This window comes from Botrytis cinerea, chromosome 8 (genome assembly GCF_000143535.2).
Source record: "Botrytis cinerea B05.10 chromosome 8, complete sequence".
Lineage (NCBI taxonomy): Eukaryota > Fungi > Ascomycota > Leotiomycetes > Helotiales > Sclerotiniaceae > Botrytis > Botrytis cinerea.
Genome location: NC_037317.1, coordinates 790,350 through 809,682, shown reverse-complemented (window position 1 = coordinate 809,682; position 19,333 = coordinate 790,350). Strand labels below are relative to the sequence as shown.

General features: G+C 43.7%; 6 protein-coding genes across 8 annotated transcripts; 4 read left to right on the top strand and 2 right to left on the bottom strand.

Annotated features, from left to right (window-relative positions):
- The first annotated feature begins 429 nt into the window (after positions 1–429).
- BCIN_08g02130 (hypothetical protein) lies at positions 430–3,791 on the top strand. The gene is made up of 5 exons (XM_001553361.2): positions 430–1,577; positions 1,720–1,878; positions 1,949–2,210; positions 2,348–3,165; positions 3,227–3,791. The coding sequence occupies exons 1-5, from the start codon at positions 1,302–1,304 to the stop codon at positions 3,395–3,397; spliced, it is 1,686 nt and encodes a 561-aa protein (XP_001553411.1). The 5' UTR covers positions 430–1,301; the 3' UTR covers positions 3,398–3,791.
- A 973-nt stretch (positions 3,792–4,764) lies between these two features.
- On the top strand, positions 4,765–7,505 carry BCIN_08g02120 (hypothetical protein). The gene is made up of 5 exons (XM_024694459.1): positions 4,765–5,257; positions 5,315–5,616; positions 5,740–5,796; positions 5,849–6,644; positions 6,708–7,505. The coding sequence occupies exons 1-5, from the start codon at positions 5,130–5,132 to the stop codon at positions 7,423–7,425; spliced, it is 2,001 nt and encodes a 666-aa protein (XP_024550249.1). The 5' UTR covers positions 4,765–5,129; the 3' UTR covers positions 7,426–7,505.
- An 8-nt stretch (positions 7,506–7,513) lies between these two features.
- BCIN_08g02110 (hypothetical protein) lies at positions 7,514–9,973 on the bottom strand. The gene is made up of 5 exons (XM_024694458.1): positions 9,830–9,973; positions 9,701–9,769; positions 9,279–9,644; positions 7,805–9,216; positions 7,514–7,728 (listed from the first exon to the last, which is right to left on the bottom strand). Exons 1-5 carry the CDS (start codon positions 9,906–9,908, stop codon positions 7,678–7,680), a joined length of 1,977 nt encoding a protein of 658 aa, XP_024550248.1. The 5' UTR covers positions 9,909–9,973; the 3' UTR covers positions 7,514–7,677.
- Positions 9,974–12,651: 2,678 nt separating this feature from the next.
- Positions 12,652–14,583, bottom strand: BCIN_08g02100 (hypothetical protein). 2 transcript variants are annotated; one of them, XM_024694456.1, is made up of 4 exons: positions 14,551–14,583; positions 13,772–14,361; positions 13,307–13,719; positions 12,652–13,252 (listed from the first exon to the last, which is right to left on the bottom strand). In XM_024694456.1, the coding sequence occupies exons 3-4, from the start codon at positions 13,613–13,615 to the stop codon at positions 13,100–13,102; spliced, it is 462 nt and encodes a 153-aa protein (XP_024550247.1). In that variant the 5' UTR covers positions 13,616–13,719; positions 13,772–14,361; positions 14,551–14,583; the 3' UTR covers positions 12,652–13,099. The 2 variants fall into 2 exon arrangements, with proteins under 2 accessions (XP_024550247.1, XP_024550246.1); XM_024694457.1 differs by having other exon boundaries at positions 14,030–14,361.
- Positions 14,584–14,806: 223 nt separating this feature from the next.
- On the top strand, positions 14,807–17,565 carry BCIN_08g02090 (hypothetical protein). 2 transcript variants are annotated; one of them, XM_001553365.2, is made up of 2 exons: positions 14,807–16,011; positions 16,181–17,565. In XM_001553365.2, exons 1-2 carry the CDS (start codon positions 15,490–15,492, stop codon positions 17,324–17,326), a joined length of 1,668 nt encoding a protein of 555 aa, XP_001553415.1. In that variant the 5' UTR covers positions 14,807–15,489; the 3' UTR covers positions 17,327–17,565. The 2 variants fall into 2 exon arrangements, with proteins under 2 accessions (XP_001553415.1, XP_024550245.1); XM_024694455.1 differs by having other exon boundaries at positions 14,807–17,565.
- A 440-nt stretch (positions 17,566–18,005) lies between these two features.
- Positions 18,006–19,313, top strand: BCIN_08g02080 (hypothetical protein). Its single transcript, XM_001553366.2, has 3 exons — positions 18,006–18,542; positions 18,636–18,763; positions 18,861–19,313. Exons 1-3 carry the CDS (start codon positions 18,486–18,488, stop codon positions 19,003–19,005), a joined length of 330 nt encoding a protein of 109 aa, XP_001553416.1. The 5' UTR covers positions 18,006–18,485; the 3' UTR covers positions 19,006–19,313.
- Positions 19,314–19,333: the final 20 nt, after the last annotated feature.

Sequence of the window (19,333 nt, the reverse complement as noted above, 5' to 3'; positions counted from 1 at the left end):
ACCCTTTAGTACATCGTAGGTACCTACCAAACCACCAAGCCTCGTACTGAAGTCAGAACCCTTCGGAATGCTTTAGACAGTGATCAATTCTAGCTCGAGAGCTATCTGACGGCTACGATAGCTTCCTCAAATATAGGTACGGGTGCTTTATATCGATTCTCTATGCCATTGCCCGCGGCGGTCTGGCTCCATCGATTTCCAGTAAAAAATCACCAAAATTAACCCAAAAGCCTAGCAAACAATATTACTAAATTATGCGACTATTGTATTAATCAATTCTAGAAAAAAGCAGTGCTGTATTGTCTGTACACCGAGATTTCCCCCCTCAGTAGTAAAATGCCAGGCCAGAGTGCAATCAATGTGGACTAATTGTACGCAGTAGTCGGTACCTTAGTGGCCACTACCCCTGACTAGAAAATTCCCACCCCTGGCACCTCCCCTATCTTTTGCACCGCCAAGTCATTATGTGCAGGATTAAGATTAACAAAGGCGGGGATCTATTTACCATCCACGTTGAAATAGGCACAGTGGCTTAAGAAGTGGTTCATATACGAACAGCTAATTTGTCGAATTCATCAAGGACGTGCCAGTCTGCCAGGTCCCCCACGGTGTTCAGCGAATTCAACAAGACCTTTCTTTTACACATGACACCTCAATCTGGGTTCAAATTGCTGAATTGGGAGTTGAGAACTTTCGGAGATCTTGAGATTGGCATGTCCAAATCGAAGTTTAGAAGCTTAGAACTTAGAGGGCCGTTTGCTGGGTAAGAAGGGTAGATCGCGGATGTTCATTTCCCGCCATAGTTACCCATAATTCTGCTATTATTGTAGGTAAATACCCAGTAATGTTGTGTTGGTGGCACTGCAGTGTGCATCTTGGTTCTTCGTCCTCCTACTATACCTTTCCCATGTCCCCAAAATTTATTTTTACAGCTTCCTACCCTTCCACACTCCCAATTTTAGCCTGATTCCATTGTCCTTCCAAACCAGTTCCCGGACAAGTCAGCCCGTTTGGTAGTCCATTAGGAGGATCTCCTATACTAGACTGCATCAAGTACAAGCGTCAGGACATCCACCTTGCCAAGAAAATCCTATCTCTATCTATCTCGGGTCGTAGTAGACCACTGACAAGTTTTTGCGTCGATTGTCACTCGTTATTGTGTTCTGCGTCAGAGAAAGCAAATTGATTACATTGTCGACGCCAATCTAATCAGCTTCTTCTTTGGGGGTTCAGCCATCTTTGTTTGTATGCGATATTCAAGATAGTGGCGGCATCGCGTTACGAGTTTACGATTTGAAATCATGTTGACCACGTCGGAGAGGAAAACTTCGACGGCATTCGTTACTTGGTCAATGTTGTGGGTGGTGTTGTTGACATCCTTCGTGAAAGATGTCCACGCTGCCACTTCAGACGATTGGAGAAGCCAATCTATATATCAAATTATCACAGATCGATTCGCCAGAACGGATGGCTCGACTACCTATGCGTGTAACAACACAGCACAGCTGTATTGCGGTGGAACTTTTCAAGGAATTATCAACCAGCTAGATTACATCCAGGATATGGGATTTACGGCTGTGAGTTTGTCTATCTCAGCTTCTCCTTACGCTCTTCGCACGAACGATCCTTCTCTCTGTTGTGTCTCGTACGACCGTCGCGACGAAAGATGGGAAAATCCAACAGCCTAGACATCGTGAACTGACTTAATGCCAAACTTAGATCTGGATTTCACCGGTGGTACAGAATATCAACCAAACAACGGCATATGGGCAAGGCTATCATGGATTTTGGAGTCAAGATATCACTAAGATCAACGAACATTTCGGAACAGCAGACGATCTCAAACTCTTGTCGTCAACCTTGCACGATCGTGGCATGGTAAGCTGCATTCACATTCGCAACCCAATCACATGGAACATAAGCTCTAACTCAACTGTGCGCATTATAGTATCTAATGATCGATGCGGTCATTAACGACATGGCATACGCAGGGAAAGGGAGCGCAGTCGATTACTCCACTCTAGTTCCGTTCAACAAAAAAGAATACTTCCATCCTTTCTGTTACATTACCGATTATTCCAACGCAACAAACTTTCAAAACTGTTGGCTGGGAGACGATACAGTTTCATTGCCAGATCTGGATACCGAATCTGATTTTGTCAAGCAAACATGGGAAACCTGGGTAACAGAAATGGTGGCCAATTATTCTCGTATGTACTTCTGATCATGAATCTCACTCACCCCTTGCTCTTTCTGGAAGTCTTGGCTGTGGGGAAAATCTGGGGAATATTAATGCACAATACATTCCATTGCAACAAGAGTGGGCTAACATAATCTCGAACTTTAGTTGATGGTCTTCGTATCGATGCCGCCAAACACGTCGACAAGCCTTTCTGGCCTGGCTTCCAACAGGCCGCTAATACATTCACTATTGGTGAAGTTTTTGACGAGCTGCCTACCAATGCATGCGAATGGGCCGTCGATGCTCTCTCTTCTGTCCTAAATTATCCTGCCTGGTATTACATTACGTCTATCCTCTCAAACTCAACGAATGGTATGGGAAGTTTAAGCTACCAATTCGATCAAACCCAGCAATACTGTTACGATACTACACTTCTTGGTACTTTCAGTGAGAATCATGATGTTGCTCGTTTTGGATCCTACACGAGTGACGTGTCTCAAAGGAAAAATGCCCTCACGTTCGACTTTTTTACAGACGGCATTCCTATTGTATATTACGGAGCCGAGCAAGGCCTTGACGGTGAAAACGATCCTCAAAACCGTGGGGCTCTTTGGCTAAATCCAACCGGGTATGATACTACCGCAGTTCTGTATCAACATATCAAAACCATGAATACTGCCCGCAATGCCGTCAACAATTACATGATAGCAACCAATTACTCTAATTGGAGTCCTTACTGGGCATACAAAGCATCGGTCATAAAGCAAGCAGACGACGTATTGGTGTTTAGGAAAGGGTTGGTCCATTCGATCGTCACAGCTATCACCAATGTCGGTACCGAGGGAGCGACTGTTGGGCCTTACTACATCGAAGACACCAATTTCAGCGAAGGAAATCTCCTCATTGAGATCTTGAGCTGTAACAGCACTGTCGCGGGAGTCGGTGGAGCTTTCACCCTCACCTTGACTAGCGGAGAGCCACAGGTATGTCTATATAGTTTTAACGCATATGCGTAATGTTTACGAGTGCTAATTTTTAAAATAGGTTTGGATACCTGGGTCCCTTTTGGTTAACACCACGCTCTGCCCAACCCCCATGAAGAATGTCAACAAAACCCAATCCGCCACCAGCTCATCTCTCTCATCTCACACATCACCATCATTAGGCCCAATCCTTACCGCCTGTTTGCTATCGTCGCTGTTTTTCTTCTCTTGATGACCCTTATGTAAAGCATTGGGTTGCGTTTTGGCGTTTAGGATTAAGTTATTGGGGAAACGAATAATTGCATAATTGCATGGTTGCAGGTAGTTTGTCACATTGTAAGATTGGAGGGAGATAATTTATCACGGGATATGGGTAGGAGTAGTTGATTCAGCGATGTGTTATGAATGGCTGAATTTCATGGTGGGCGATTAGAAAGAACATCGATTATACTAGGTGGGATGAATTATCGGAGATATTCGAGCTGTACACAGACATGGGAGGTGGACATGTCGTTACATATTTCTTGTATATATTTTAGAGAGGATGACCAAAGTCGGTAAAAAAAAAGACAAAGAAGGGACATGTATAGATGAATTTATACAAATGCCATCAATCTTTCAAATTCACATTGCCTTTTGACTAGATGTATTTTTGACTTGGTGTGCCTTACACTGCAATTAAGATTTCCAGCTTCTTGTGAGTTTTTCAAATATAGAGTCTGGTTCTTCTTATTCGGGAACTGAAAATGGAACCTTCTCTTGACGGCACCAAGATTCTGAAATTCTCACTTGCACAAACTTACACATAAACACACACCTTGGAGCGTACAATCCATAGCCACCAATAGATTATTCCTATATTATCACAAACTACTATGAAAAGAACCTTAGGGTGGCTGATAAGGCTGAGAAGATCATTCTGTGTGTAATGCAGTGTCAGACTCAAACTGCCAGTGGAGATCAAAGGTAAGAGTTCCATCTGTCAAACACAGGGGAGATATCTCATCTCCTGTAAGTCAGACGGATGCAGGGGCTTTTTTTTTTTTTTGGTTGTGTTGCTGTGCCCCCTGCCGCTATACACATAGATACGAAGCACCGGTGGTTACTAAATCGCCAGTGCTTCGAAATGTCAGAATTATCATTCAGGGGCGTGAATCTTATTACATCAATGTGAGCCGGAAATCTGTGCGAAGATGAGACATCGTATTATTATTACTAATATTAAATAGCCAAAGCCAGGAGAAACTTGGGTATCCATAGGTAACACTCATGACTTTCAGTGGCAGTTTTACGGATGGAGGATTTAGGGCTGGATCGCGTGGTGGGAGTAACTGTTGTAGTATGGTACGAGAAGGAAGATATCTGCTATGTATTGTTTTACGATATTCTGCGGCTGAATTTGACAGAAACAATATCTATTTATCAAAAGCCCGGATGAATATGGAACGCAGGAATTTTCGAATTCATGCATACAATTGTATTGTGCTCAGAAGACTTTTCACGAGACCAAACTGAGTATTAAACACCAGCTGACTGCTTAAAACATTGGAGAAGGATAATTGATGAGATCCAAAGGAAGGATCTGTGTGATCTTCTTCAGAGCCTTCACATCTGCCAAGACTATATGTCAGAACGGGAGTGCCGGAGTTTATGCCCTCTTAGAAGATGATTGGAGCGCATCTCGTCATCCAAGTTCCGGTGAAGATGCGGGGGACACTTGTAGAATTTTCCGCATTCTCCATATTACCCCTCATGTCAGTCTGCAGTATTGGTATCTGATTGATGCGAAAGGTTGGAGATTCGCAGGATGGAAAAACTATAAGTGTAGAAATAGGTTCAATGACACTGCAAGCTGCATGTCCGGAGGCTAACGAGAGTCCAAGGAATATGAATGCTAGAAATATCGTAGACAAACTGCAGTTTCCATCTTTGTCTTTTGAAGTTATCGTGGTCTGATTTTAAAAATGCGTTCTATCAATTGTTGTGGGCGGCAATGGCTACTTCTCTCTTTGTTTTCTCAATCCATCACTGCACTTCCACAAAATCTTAACCCCCGAATCAACAATGGACTAGCTATCACTCCACCTATGGGGTTGGTATATCCCTTTCTCTCCTGCTTTCATTTTCAACTTTTCTAACCAAAAACCAGTTGGAACTCTTATAACCATTATTCTTGTTCCCCCAATGAAACCATTATCCATAGTAACGCACAAGCTCTCGTTTCTCTTGGTCTCTCTACTCTCGGTTACCATTATGTAACTGTTGATTGTGGATGGACTTTGCCCGATAGAACTTCTGCTGGGACATTGACTTGGAATCCTGACCGGTTTCCAAGTGGATTTCCAGCTTTGGGAACTTTTATTCATGGGTTGGGCTTGGGATTTGGAGTTTATTCGGATTCCGGGGTGCAAATGTGTATGACTGGAACTCCGGCACAAGTGGGCAGTCTATGTAAGTTTATTACCAATTATTAGGATTGGGATCGCCGAAAGAATCATTGAGTACTGGGCCATCTAAGACCATTTCCTTGATTGAAGGATTCAGGTGAAAAGAATGAATACTGACAACCAAAAGTTCACGAGCTAACAGATGCACAAACCTTCGCATCATGGGGGGCAGACCTACTGAAATGTACACATTACATCCAAATTAACACAACTGTGATTCAAGCTAACGCTTTCAGATGATAACTGCTATTCCGATGCAGCAACTGGATATCCAAATACCAATTATGCACCTTCGACATCTCCATCTATCAGATACCAGAATATGACCAATGCTTTAGCGACTCTCAGTAAACCCATTCTTTTCCAAATTTGCGATTGGGGCGTTGATTTTCCTTCTACGTGGGCTCCAGCGATGGGAAACACCTGGCGTATCACCAACGATATTATTCCATCCTATCCCACTGTTTCACGAATTTTGAACCAGGCCGTACCACAAACATCTTTCGCCGGCCCTGGGCATTGGCTCGATCTTGACATGTTGGAGGTTGGCAATAATATCTTTACCACTGCTGAGGAACAAACTCATTTTAGTTTGTGGGCGATTCTGAAAAGCCCGTTGGTCATCGGAGCCGCGTTAAAGGACTCGTTGACCAGTATTAGCTCTGCATCTTTGGCTATTCTTAGTAACAAAGATGTTATAAGTTACAACCAGGATAGCTTGGGCGTTGCAGCAAGTTTCCGAAGGAGATGGACAACAGATGGATATGAAGTATGGGCGGGACCATTGAGTGGAGGTCGCACTGTTGTCGCGGTCATTAATCTTCAAAACACGGCGAAGACACTTACTTTGAATTTTCCAGATGTAGGACTGCAAAAGGCAAGTACTCTTAAGAATATCTGGGCCAATATCAGTACGACGAACGTTCTGACCTCGTGGTCTGCGGATGTGGATGCCCATGGAACGATGCTTCTGGAACTCGGGGGGACAACAGCAGCGGGTACATATGCTGCTAGTGATGCTACTGTTTCTGGGTACGTTTATTCACCGTAATTATCTGTTTTTTCTTTGGTATTTGACCACTAATTCAATCGTAGTTCAAACATCACATTTTCTAAAATTTACGCCCAAACCTCGAGCTCTAACTACACCGCTACACTACATTTCAATACCACGTCCACCTCCTCAACAGCGTTCACTATCGCCTCAAAAAAATACACTCTTCCCGCCGGCTCAACATCCCTCGCCATAAGCTCTCTCTCATTCACAGCATCTAGCACAAACACCCTATCCATAGCCTCGTCCTCCACTCTCCTCCCATCCTCTCTCACCATCACATCTCCTCCTGCCACATTCTATTCCTCATCCAGCATGAGTATTTCCGGCAGCGCCACGCACGTAACATGCAACACCAATTACTGTACTCCAAGCGGAACAAAAATCGGATATTTAACACCCAGCGGCTCCGCTTCCATTACCGTCAATTCCCCTTCAACATCTACAGCCACTTCTTCTACCAAATACCTCTCTGTCTACTTTTGCAATAATGATATCGCATTCAGTACATCGTGGACTACAGGCACCAATACAAGAAACATGACGATTAGCGTTAATGGCGTAGTAACACGCGCAGAATTCCCATTGAGTGGGAAGAGTTCGGAATTATTTGGAACTTTGGGGTGGCAGGATACGGGTATCTTTGGGGTATTGACCAGTGGATGGAAAGCTGGGAGTAACGTTTTGACATTTAGCAATGCGGCGGGAGGATTGGTGGATTATGCGGTGGATTTGGTGGGGGTGGATGTTTATTGGTGATTTGTTTGAGCTGATACTATAGAGAAAATGGGCTCATAAATCATTTGGTGCCAATGGTATGCCTCTTGAAAATTTCTTCAAGTTCTGATGGAAAGTAATATATGTATTGAATTCATGAATATATACAGCTCAATTTAATCGTCGGAACCATATAGTATATGTATGCACACTAGAGCTCGATGATTCAAGATATTTACACGCTATATTGTATTCACTCTGCTGATTTTCTCACTCCACTTCTTCGTTCCACGCTTAGGTGAAAGTGATGTTCACGCTGTTCTGTCCTTGAATTCTCGGGAAAAACTATATCGGCATTAGTATTGGTTCGGTATGCTTAAACGGGAAGCGAGGTATTCCAAAACTCTAGATAAAAACTTACTTCAAGTGTCAAAGTAACCTTCTGAGAAGAGCTACTGATAACAGTCAATCCCGAAACAGGGATGGTCAGTCCAGCACTACTACTTGACCAAGAGCCCCAGGTCCATCGAGCTTGCTGTAATGGTCCCAAATACTGGGTCCAATCATCACCAGAAACCATGTACGAACCATCTGCATTCAAAGCCTTGATAGCTGCGACTTGTGGGAGTCCCGCATAGTTAATTGGGATTGTGAGGTCTGCAGCAGTTTGTTTGGTGAAGGACGTTTGTGAGAGGGTTGGAGTAGCCCATTGCACAATTTGTAGTTGGGAAGGAGCACCGGCAGAGAAGGTCAAAGTTAGGGTGGCTTTAATACCGGCGGCTGTTGTAGCGGAATAGAGGGTTGCGAGATAAGCTTGAGTGAAGGTCAAAACACCGGATGAGGACATGCTGTACGAGGTGGTTGCTAATGTTGTGCCCGTGGAAGTTTTGATAGATGTCAAGGTATTTCCGTTCAAGAGATAAGGAACAGATTGTGCGACGACAGCATCGCCAACTTTATGGAAGAGATAAGCCGAGGAATTCCAGGATGTAGCGAGATAATCTGTTGAACTGTCTGCAAGGGAGTTGGTGACTCCTTTAACGCCGTTGAAAAGTATTGACATGGAGATAGGATCGATCCAAGTATTTGTAGGACGGTCGTAGAAATCAAGTCCATTGTCCCAGAGTACATGAGCAAAATTGAAACTCTTGGCGGTTTTCACAAAAAAGTCTGTATACTTCCATCTAGCGGCTGGCTCAACAAAGTTAGGTGTAGCTTGCCATTCTCCAATCAATGTCGGGATGCCTGTGAAGTTACCTGCGAACTGTTGGAAGTCTGATGTCAAAGTGGCTTTATCGGCATCAGAACCCCAGATGGTATCTCCCCAAGCATCAAAGATCAACATGTAGGGTGAGTAATAATGAAATTGAAGACCCCAAGGTTGACTTGTATAAGTTGTGGGCTTGGTGAACCATTGCTGAGTATAAACCGAATTCATCTGAAGACCTGAAAGGGAAACTACTCTTTGAGGGTTGTAACCTCCAGCCTGGTTGATGGCTGCAAGGAAGATAGTATTGAGTTTGTTAAGTTCGTTCGCGTTCTCTTGTGTTGTTCCGGGTGGCTCATTGATAGCTTCAAAAAGTAATTTACTAGATTTGCATTTCATTCTCGTTGCGATTTGAGACCAAAGGGCAGAGAATTTCTCTTCGATCATGGTAAGATTGGCACCACCTGCAGAGACATCTGCCCAAATCCAAGAATCATGATGGACATTGAGAATGACGTACAATCCAGTAGCAAGGGCTTGATCTACGACCGTTTCAACTCGGTCCATCCAAGTGGTATTGACGGTCCAGCTGGGGGAAGAAGTCACAAAGTGGTATGCCCAAGTTACTATGAATTTTGTCAGTGCTGTTTAAACCATAGATGAGTATGTAATTAAAGTGAATCGTTACCTGGTATTCTGACGCTATTGAACCCCTCAGCTTTCACTGCCGAAAAGGTAGCAGGAGTGACAGCAGGATTATTCCAGGATCCTTCATCTGGGACAGCATCCAACGTATTCCCGAGATTCCACCCTGGGTTCAATGCAGCAAATGCGGCAGAAGCAGTAACTGGGGTGAATGCAGCAGTGCAGGCTGATTGGACCGTTGAGGTTGCCGCCGAACTAGTTTTCGAGGATGAAGTTGTGGATGTGATTGGCTTAGAGGTCGTAGATGTTGTTGGTATGGAGGTTGCGGATGTAGTACTGGACTTCGTTGTCGTAGTCAGAGTTGTTGGCACTGTAGTGGTAGCAGTACCCGGAATACACTGAGAGTAAACTACAAAAATGAGTGTTTCTTCGTCATATAAATCTACAACTTGATGGGATTCTTACATGTATTTTGATATTGACAAACATATCCAGTAACGCAGGTAGTTGCCCCAGTCCAACTACTCCCACCGCCTATCTTCAAATCAGTAACTAGGTATCAAGTAATGATAATATATGTTGGTGGAAATTTACACTGAGTATATCCTGCAGCCTGGGAGTATACTAACTCCACTGCCAAGGACAGCACGCTGAAAATTGCAGCAGTTTTCATGGCGTCAATGAGACCTCTATCAATACAGGGAGATTAGAGACAACTGGTTCTAACAGATTAATATCAATGGGACAATATCATCTTAAGTACTTTATCGCATATTGCCATTACTATCGAAAATGATCCCATAACAATCCCGTCGGGCCATAGAAGTCACTTCAATCGCCAGACTGAGTAGGGGATCCGTCCGTAAATTAAAATTTCATATACTAAAAACTTCAGCATGTAACCTCCGCACACTCGGTAACAGATCTTCCGCCCCTTCATGGCTCGAAAGATATATCACGAGGTGAATTAAAGGGTTATTATGTACGGGGCTCCCGGGAGTGAAGTGAAGATATCATTGAAAAAGGTTTAAGGCAGATTGCCGAATGTCAGGGGAATCGTTATGATAGGGTGGGTAAAATGAATCTTCAATATGGGATATTTGCCGCCAAGAATACTGCCGATATATGTCGGTAGCAGCGGCCCGGAATGTGGAGAAATTGGAACCAAAAGATTGTTCTCGTGATACATGAGTGAGATTTAAGAAAGTAACATGGAAGCAATTTGGGAATAGCTACAGCTTGGATGTAGCAAGCCAGATACGGCGGTTCCACTTGAGACCAGCACATTCGATCTGGCCCATCCATTGTACTGAGTTTAGAGTTCAGCGAATGTGAATGAAAATGGAAGCAGTATGTTGTGGAGCTGTGGATTGAAATAGGATGTGAGAGCGCACGGACTCTGCAAGCACGTGATCGGCTTTGATAGCCACATTAGCTAGTTCTTTTCGCTTAAGTTGGCAGCTTCGCTTCTAACTTCCTGTTAGATCTTCATTTGGATTGGAAGGGGTGTAATCCTTCGGCTAATTTCAAGCACACAAATAAAAAGAAATATATACAAAAAAGATCCACTCTGACCCATCCAATAACAGGGCTGCTGGCGCAATGGCAACGCGTTTGACTTCGATTTCTGTTAGAAATAACAGTTCTCTCTATCAAAAGATTACAGGTTCGATCCCTGTGTAGCTCAGACTTCATTTTGCACTTGATATAGTTTGAAAGAGTTGAGAGTTGTGGGAGTTTGAAATTTTTGTTGGTGGGAAGGATTGGCGGGATAAATGGGTGGGGGTGGGCTTACTATTTTATCTTCATTCTGCCAGTTGATTGAAAGAGGGGCAGGGCGAATAGTGAAGATCGATTGAATTTTTGTATGCCTCCCACCCCGTCCGGTAAAATGCACACCAAACACCTATTATCATCACCCAGCTTATCCACTATGCAACTCCACACTTGGTCCATCCGTATTAATAGACTTCGCAACACTCAATCTCGTGATATTCATCAACGAATTCGGTCGTGAACGATTTGTGAAACATCTGGTCGTCCAGCACGATATTATTCCGCTAAGGGAAAGAGGGAAATATTTGGTTATTGTCATGTATTCAATGGCTGTTGCTGCTATTTTGGGACCGCTTATAGGAGAAGCTCTTGCGGATGTTAATCAGAGATGGATTTTCTATTTGAATCTCCATATTTCGGGGTTTACTAGCCATTACAATTTGCTTACTTATCCGTTTGTTCTCGATACTTAATCCTGCCACCCGATCTCAACCTCCAATTTTTCATTTCAAGATATACTGGTCTATTGCTTTTTAATACAACTCTATCTCCCCATTCTCTTTCCAATTCTTGCTCCAATAGGCAATACTGAATTCCGATATTCTAGTGATTATCACAGTTATATTTAATCGTTTTCATTGTGAGCAGAGTGTTCAATATAGTCCAGACTGCAATTCGACAGTGAAGATTATCAAATCTCCAAACTGATCGGAACATTTAAATCATTTGAGATGTTGACTTTGATTGGAACATTGAACCATTCTCAGAATTCCAATTTCCTTTGGATGTTCAAAACCTTATATTGTTGGACTGCAGTCCGGACTATCGGATACTTTTATTTTGAGAAAGAATCCACGTGGACACGAGCACTTCTGCGAATCGACTGAGTGGGAAATACGCTCTTCATCACCTATCTGTGCTCTTTAATCATTGGCCTAATATTTGGCGGAACCGTATTTCCATGGTCTTCCTGGCGAGTAATCATTCCAATCGTGCTGGGTGCACTCGGATGGGTAGGCATTCATATGTATGAATGGAGACCGCCCAAGTTTTGCAAAGAAGTGTCGATACCTTCGGGAATCGAACATCGGTAGCAGGCTTCTACATCCACTTCATATCTTCGATGCTCCTTCAGAGTATTACAATTCCTAGTATCATTTTCAACTCGAAATTTGATCGCTACTCCACGCCCATTGCAGACGCTACTTTCCGTCAACAACTGTCAGGCGGACGTGCATATTAATCTGTGAGTGGCAGGTATATCCAGTCTTTGGAGCCGATTGTTCAGCAACAATTCATTTCTGTCTATCGTGGGCCCCTTAGGGTCATCTGGGTTGGTGCTAGTGCGTTGGGATGTACAGAGCTTTTTGCAGTTTGAGCGGAGAAACATATCCTATTGCGACCAGAACTGAATACACAACTTGGTATTGAAGCCGGAAAGATTAAAACTGATCAAGAGAAACAGGTACCTATACCCGAGAGGGTTGTAGAAGCAAAGTAAAGACTCCAGATGGAGGAAATTGGAGTGATCAAGCAGCGATCATTGAGGATGGGAGCGTACAAGGTCAACTATAAGAAATTGCTAGCAATAATCTTATAAGAGGGCTAGCCGGCGCAGTCATTGTGTAGAATGAGGGTGCTGTAGCATTGTGACTTTCCAAAATTAGTAGCTCATATTTCAAGTGAAACTTCTAGAGCTACATTATTACTTCAAGGACGTCAATTCTCCAGTGTACTGCATTAGATAGAGCTAGCACGCAGCGAGGGGAGAGTATGAGAAGTATGCCCAATGGATTTGATCATAAATCTATCCTTATCCTAGTACCTTCTCAAGCTTCCCAAGAACCTCCATCATCAACTCCTCCTTCACAGAAAACAACATTCTCCCCCACCCCATTCCAATACCATAAGCCCTCCCCGACCCAATAACAACGCCTTGTTCTTTGATTTTCGCCAACACCGCTGCCTCATCTTCCCACGATTGAGCGTTCTTAGCAACACGTAGATGTATGACCACTCCAGCTTTGACAGGTATATATTCTACACCCCATGCTTCCAACCTGAATGTCAAGAGCTTATATACACTTCTCAACCGTTATGGCTTAATACTATCAGATCCGAAAGCTTGGCGGACTTGAGTACTGCGGTAATGTATAGACTACTCAGGCTCGAAACTTGCCATACAGCTTTCCAGCCTACGCTGTAAAGTAGGTCCGAGTTTGCTTGTGATATCAACCATCCCTAATTTCGGATATTTCAGCTAGTTGCAACTGCAATGAGGAATTAAATACTTACAATTCTCATTCCAGGACTCCCAAGATCTTTACTCGCGCTGGATACCACGTGTACCCTACTCTTTTGAATTCCGCCTTTACCATCATTGACCAAGCTCAAAGCCGATGTAAAAGGTGTATCAGCATCAGTGTTAAATGCCGTGAGAGCAGATACCTCATCAGAGATGTAATGAAGGCCCTTATCATGACAGAAATTCATAAGTTTGCGAATAGTATCTGGCGCGTGAACGCTATCACACGGATTATGGGGATTTGCGATCAACAAAGCTTTGATTCGTAATTTCTCCGGATGCGCATCATACGTCGCCATCAAACGCTGAACGCAATCGACGGAGAGAGATTCCTGAAATATCGGGGAAGGAACTTGAAGAATCGTGGAGCCGGAAGATCTTGAGGCTAAAAGATGGAATCCACCTGCAAAGATAAGTCAACACATATCTTCCTGGGGTATACAGTAGGTACAAACTCCAGACGGGCGCGAGACTCAAAACAACATCTCCAGGATCACAAATAGCACAAAGTAGTGTATCTATTATTTCCTGAGCCTCTTCCAATCACTACGTGGTCTTCCGTCACTGGGAGCGAAGGTTGAAAGTACGTGTTTGTGAAAGAAGCTATTGCGGCACGCAAGGGAGATGAACCACCAAACCCGGGAGGATAGCAGAACGTTTTAGGATCGTCGGTCAGATCATCAAACTCCCAAATGTGACATTGGAATCCTTACCTCTTCGGTTGATTCTTTGTCAATCGCTGTCTTACAAATTCCCAAGAGTTCTGGTCGAATCACATAATTCTCAGCTTGGTTGAGATGGATAAGGCCAGGCTCTGGGGCAGCCAGATATGCGCGTGGAGGCAACAAGGAGAGTTTCTTGGCCGCGTGGAGAGAGAGACCACTATCGTGTGCTGAAGACATGATTGGGTTAGTTTGGACAATCAACGGACAAGTAAGCAAGAATGTATTTGTTCGCCCAAGAGGAGGAATCATCAGTATGATTTATACAGAGCATGAACGAAGCGAGGTGAGCCTTCGATTGGCCTTCGATTGGCGATCTTACCCTAGAAATTAGAGAATTAGCCCCCTTCTAACTACTTTGACTTTAATCGTAGCCCAACAGTCAGAAAAACCAGAAAGTTGGGAATTGCATCAATCAACTAAGCTCAATCAGTGGTACTATTGCAACCCATGGGTCATCAAAAAACAATCAAATTGAAAAGGTCACAAAATGATACAATTGTAAGACTTACAAAGGACGTTGGCCAGAGTAATATCTGACAAGCATGTAAAAAGAACCTTGGAAAGCTTGGTCACTCTTTAGTAGGACGCCGCAATCGCAACCGGAGATGCACAGCATACAAGATGGTCTGGGCAAATCAAATCAAGCATTATGGCTTGACTCCTAGGATCTTGAAAAAATCATCATAAGCAAATGCAGTAAGATTGTTGGAATTACTTCATGTAAGTAATTCATTGGCAGAGATTTTCTCCACGTGATATTTTTATGGACTCTTGCAAATTAACGGAAAAACAACCAACACAAACACCAACACTGATTCCGCAACCCAAAAAATCGAGACACCAAATGAAAATGATGTTGACTCTTGAAATATAGCTGCCAGATGCAGGAGCACACCCGCGGGGGCATCTTCACTGCAACAACACACAATCTGAATGGGATCTCGCTGCAGAATTGGTGTTCGTTGACTAACAAGGGAATGTCAATGGGGCCACATTCTTTTCTTTTTCTTTTTAAGATTGTGAGTCGAACTCTTGTAGAGGGATAGCCAAGAAAGAAAAAGAAGCCGATGATTACTTTGTATATTTATGTGCTAGTCCAATACTGGAGGGGCTAGCTCAGATAAAAGAAAAATTGGTTACATTCCAGGAAGAAAATGCGTAGACACTACGCGCATGCATTGCTTCCCAATGCCATGCGATCAATAGCATTCATTAAACATAAGCCCTTAAATGCACACTACCAATCGGAACGATATCAGTTTAAAGATAATCTCGAAGTGCAATCTTAGTCTCTACGCTTTGCGGTGGCATACATTTGCGTAAATAGACAGCGTGCGGCACAGCATATGCCAACCTACTTGCTTACTCCAGACTTCAAGATAAATTAATACTCAACTGCCTCCATCTTTCGACAGTGATCTTTCTTGCTTCATTAGAAATAGCACATTATGCAGATTCCTATAGAAGTAGATTATATAATCGTTGGTGGAGGTCTCACCGGCTGTGCGCTTGCAAGCCACCTATCCAAGCGCCTCGGCCCATCTGCATCCATCCTCGTTCTCGAAGCTGGTCCAGATCCTACATCAAATCCCAATTCGGCAAGCCTAGGAGGCGGATTTGCCCTTGCTGGGTCTGAACTTGACTGGTCTTATAAAACCACACCTATCTCTAGCATCTCGAACCGCGTTATTACTCTCAACGCTGGAAAAACGCTGGGTGGAAGTAGTATTTTGAATTATGGTGGCTGGGCACGTGGCGATACGAGTGATTACGATGCGTGGACAAGAATGCTAGATGATAAGCGTTGGAGTTATAATGGTCTCCTGCCATATTTTAGAGGGAGCGAGGCATTCAATGATGCAGGAGCAAACTCAGAGCAGTACGGCTCGAATGGTCCAATGAAGGTGAAAAGTATCAGTGGAAGTGATCCGAAAAGAAAGTATCCGCTACGTGAGCCGTTACTAAAAGCTGTAAGGATTACTCTCTTTTGAATTTGGAGGCTCTTTCTTCCCGACCTCAATTTGTTACTCTCAAGTTTCATCAACTGCATTATCCCTACTTCCACAGAGAGTTGGCTCCCCCCTCCTTTCCCCAATAGCAGACCATAAAAAGAAAATTACTGATACTCCGATCTTCTAGTGGAAAGAAATCGGGGTAGAGCGGGTTCCATCAAATGCTGGCAAGCTTGCTGGTCTATCCGAGTTTCTCGAAAACTTTGATGATGGGGTTCGCCAACCATCCCATCTAGCATATGATCTATCTGGCGTTCAAGTAAAGACTGAAGCTCTCGTCCATCGCATAAATTTTGAGCAAGTTCCGAACCAAGAGCCGCGAGCCATAGGCGTGTTACTTGCGGATGGCCGTCAGATTAAAGCTCGCAAAGAGATCATAATCGCAGCTGGTGCCGTACGCTCACCACAGTTGCTACAACTCTCAGGAGTAGGCCCCGCCTCCGTGATTTCTCGTCATGGTATTCCAGTAATCTATGATTCTCCAGCTGTCGGCCAGAACCTTTTTGATCACTTTGCACTCTTTCAAGTTTATAAACTACGCGATCCGGAACGCGGACTTTCTCTTGGACACCCATCCCTTGCGGATCCAGCGTTCTTCAAGGGTATGCCTGTTGATTGGATTGTTAATGAAGCATTGCCAGCCGATCAGCTTAAGAAAGCTTTAACTGAGGATGGGGACCCATCGGATTCACATGGATTGGATGATGCCAGTAGGACTCATGTTGAGACCATGGTAGTATACAACCCTCTTGCACCCGGAGTTCCTGTCAATGGCAGTTTCATCGCTACTTCTGTGATGCTCACGCTGCCAACATCTCGAGGCTCACTAGAGTTGGCGTCTGCTTCACCAAACGAACCACCCATTATTCGACCAAACTACTTCTCTACAGCAGTAGACCGAGCAGTGTTGATTCATGGTGTTCGTCGATTGTTGCAGGCTCTTACTTTCACTCAGGCTGGGAAAGATGTGGTAGAATCCGAGATGAGCCCTGGTCCTGGTCTGTCATCATTGACATTGGAAAGCAGCGATAAGGACATAGAAGACCGGATTCGTGCGATTGGAAGCCCACATTACCATATGGCAGGGACTTGTGCACTTGGGACGGTACTCGACACTGAGCTACGCGTAAAGGGTGTTCAAGGACTCAGGGTTGTGGATGCAAGTATTTTTCCAGCGCCACTTGGGGGCCATCCTCAAGCTTCACTATACGCGATTGCGGATCTAGGAGCAGAGATGATTTCGATGGCAAAGGAGGCCAAGGACACAAATTGACATGTGAATCAGACTCTGTAGCTTCCAATTCGGGGCAGCATACGGGCTGTTCATTTAATCCATAAAATTTTGTGGATGAACTGTCTGATAAATAAATAAAAAAGTGAACTAAACCGTTTGATAGTGCCACATTATTTAAAATCATATCAGGGTGAAAACTAAATCCTCAAATTCTCTTTTCTGAGGAAACCATCGATTCTTTTGAAGAATAGTAGCTTCAGCAGTTGCGAAGTAGGGAAGACTGAAACTACCAACAAACAAAGGAAAGGTAGCTAGACATCGTATGATTTATAGAATCATGCATGTGTTAGCTCCGCTGGCTCTCCGAGGGCCACTGTCGTTGAGGCGGACTATTCTCAACTTTTCCCCCGTACTAGTCTGAGTTTTCTCGCCCTTCTTAACTTAGATTTAAAACACTACATTCAACTCTCCATAGTCAATAATGCATGCATTCCATTGGCCGGCTCTCTTTGTTGTGAACATATATTATATTTTCCTGAGATATAATAAGTGTTTTCAATGGCCTTACTTGAGTGATCGAGTGTGGTAACAAGTCGGCCATTTAAAGAGCCGACTCGGTCATTCTAAGAGCCGACTACTACTGCTTTTTTTCGCTCAAACATGAAACTAAAATCCGCCATCCAATCTTCTCGTGCGTTGCACCCCACAATCTCCTTCCGAGCATAAGTGCTTGAGAACAAGTCAGTCATCGAATACTGTTTGAGTACCTCAACACGAAAATCATGCTATGGCTGTGCTGTCAACAAATGGGAGGTTGTGATCGTATAGGGGTTGAATCGAAACAAAGGCGATCCATGAAGTTTCCGCTATGATTTCTTGAGTTGTGGGGAAAATGCTCATGCAATGACCCGTGCCACGTCTGTTCCACCACCTCCTCGGACTCTCAAGCAATTGTTGAATTCGGACAGCTTTCGAAAATGCGTAATCCGAAGCTATTTTTACTTACAAGTTGTCAATGCATTAGTATCACGGGCATGACATTGAGAGATGTCTAATGCGGAGATCTTCGCCGCCTCGGGTTATATAAAGGACAAGAAAGCCAGCCTCATTGCTCTACAACACACAACCAAATCACTACAAACCAGTCAACCACCTCAGCATTACCAATTTACAATCCAAATCTCAAATAACCGCAATCATGAGCCCTATTTCCAGAGTCGTCACCTTCACTCCCAAGCCAGAAAAGATGGAGGAAGTAAGTTTACCTATTCTTTCCATCCAATCTCCAAATCATCTTCTTAATGTCTTCGTATATCTACATACATTCTCTAACGCAATACTTTAACAGGCTATCGCTCATAGTGCTAAGTTCGCCAAAGCGGTTGAGGATGCTGAGCCAGGCTGTATTATGTACAAAGTATCGAAGACCAAGCCTTTGTCGGGTGATGGCCCAGAGCAAATTGTTATGGCTATGATGTAAGTAACTTGCCCGTCACACGTTCTCTTCTCTTCTCTTCTCTTCTCTCCTCTCCTTTCATATGTTCCTGATTTATGGGCTGACCATATATTACAGATTCAAAGACGAGGAGGCTTTCAAGGCTCACGAGGAGAGTGCTTATGTCCAAGCATACAAGACTGATAGCAAGGAAGCCGAGTTTTTGCTGTCGCCACCTGACGTTAGAGTTGTCACTCCTGCTGGAGGATTCAGCAGGACTTAATTTAAGGGGTTTGCACGAGGGGCTTAAACTCTTTATCTGTATTGCATTGTTTAGATATCTAATGAAGCGCATATTGTCAGCATACATTTTGATATTCCGGTGAATGGTTATTCTCAAAGTATTCTTCCACGTGAATCACAGACTCACGAGTTGTCAACCCAATTATAAGTCCACCTTGTTAAATAGAAAATCGTAGTCTAACAGTTCTCATATATTTCTCAGGGAGTAGAATGATCGTGATCGACTTTATGTTTCTTCAATACCAGACAGCAAAAACAATCATATCTGGACATGAGATACATATAACATGAAGCTCAACGATGACAAA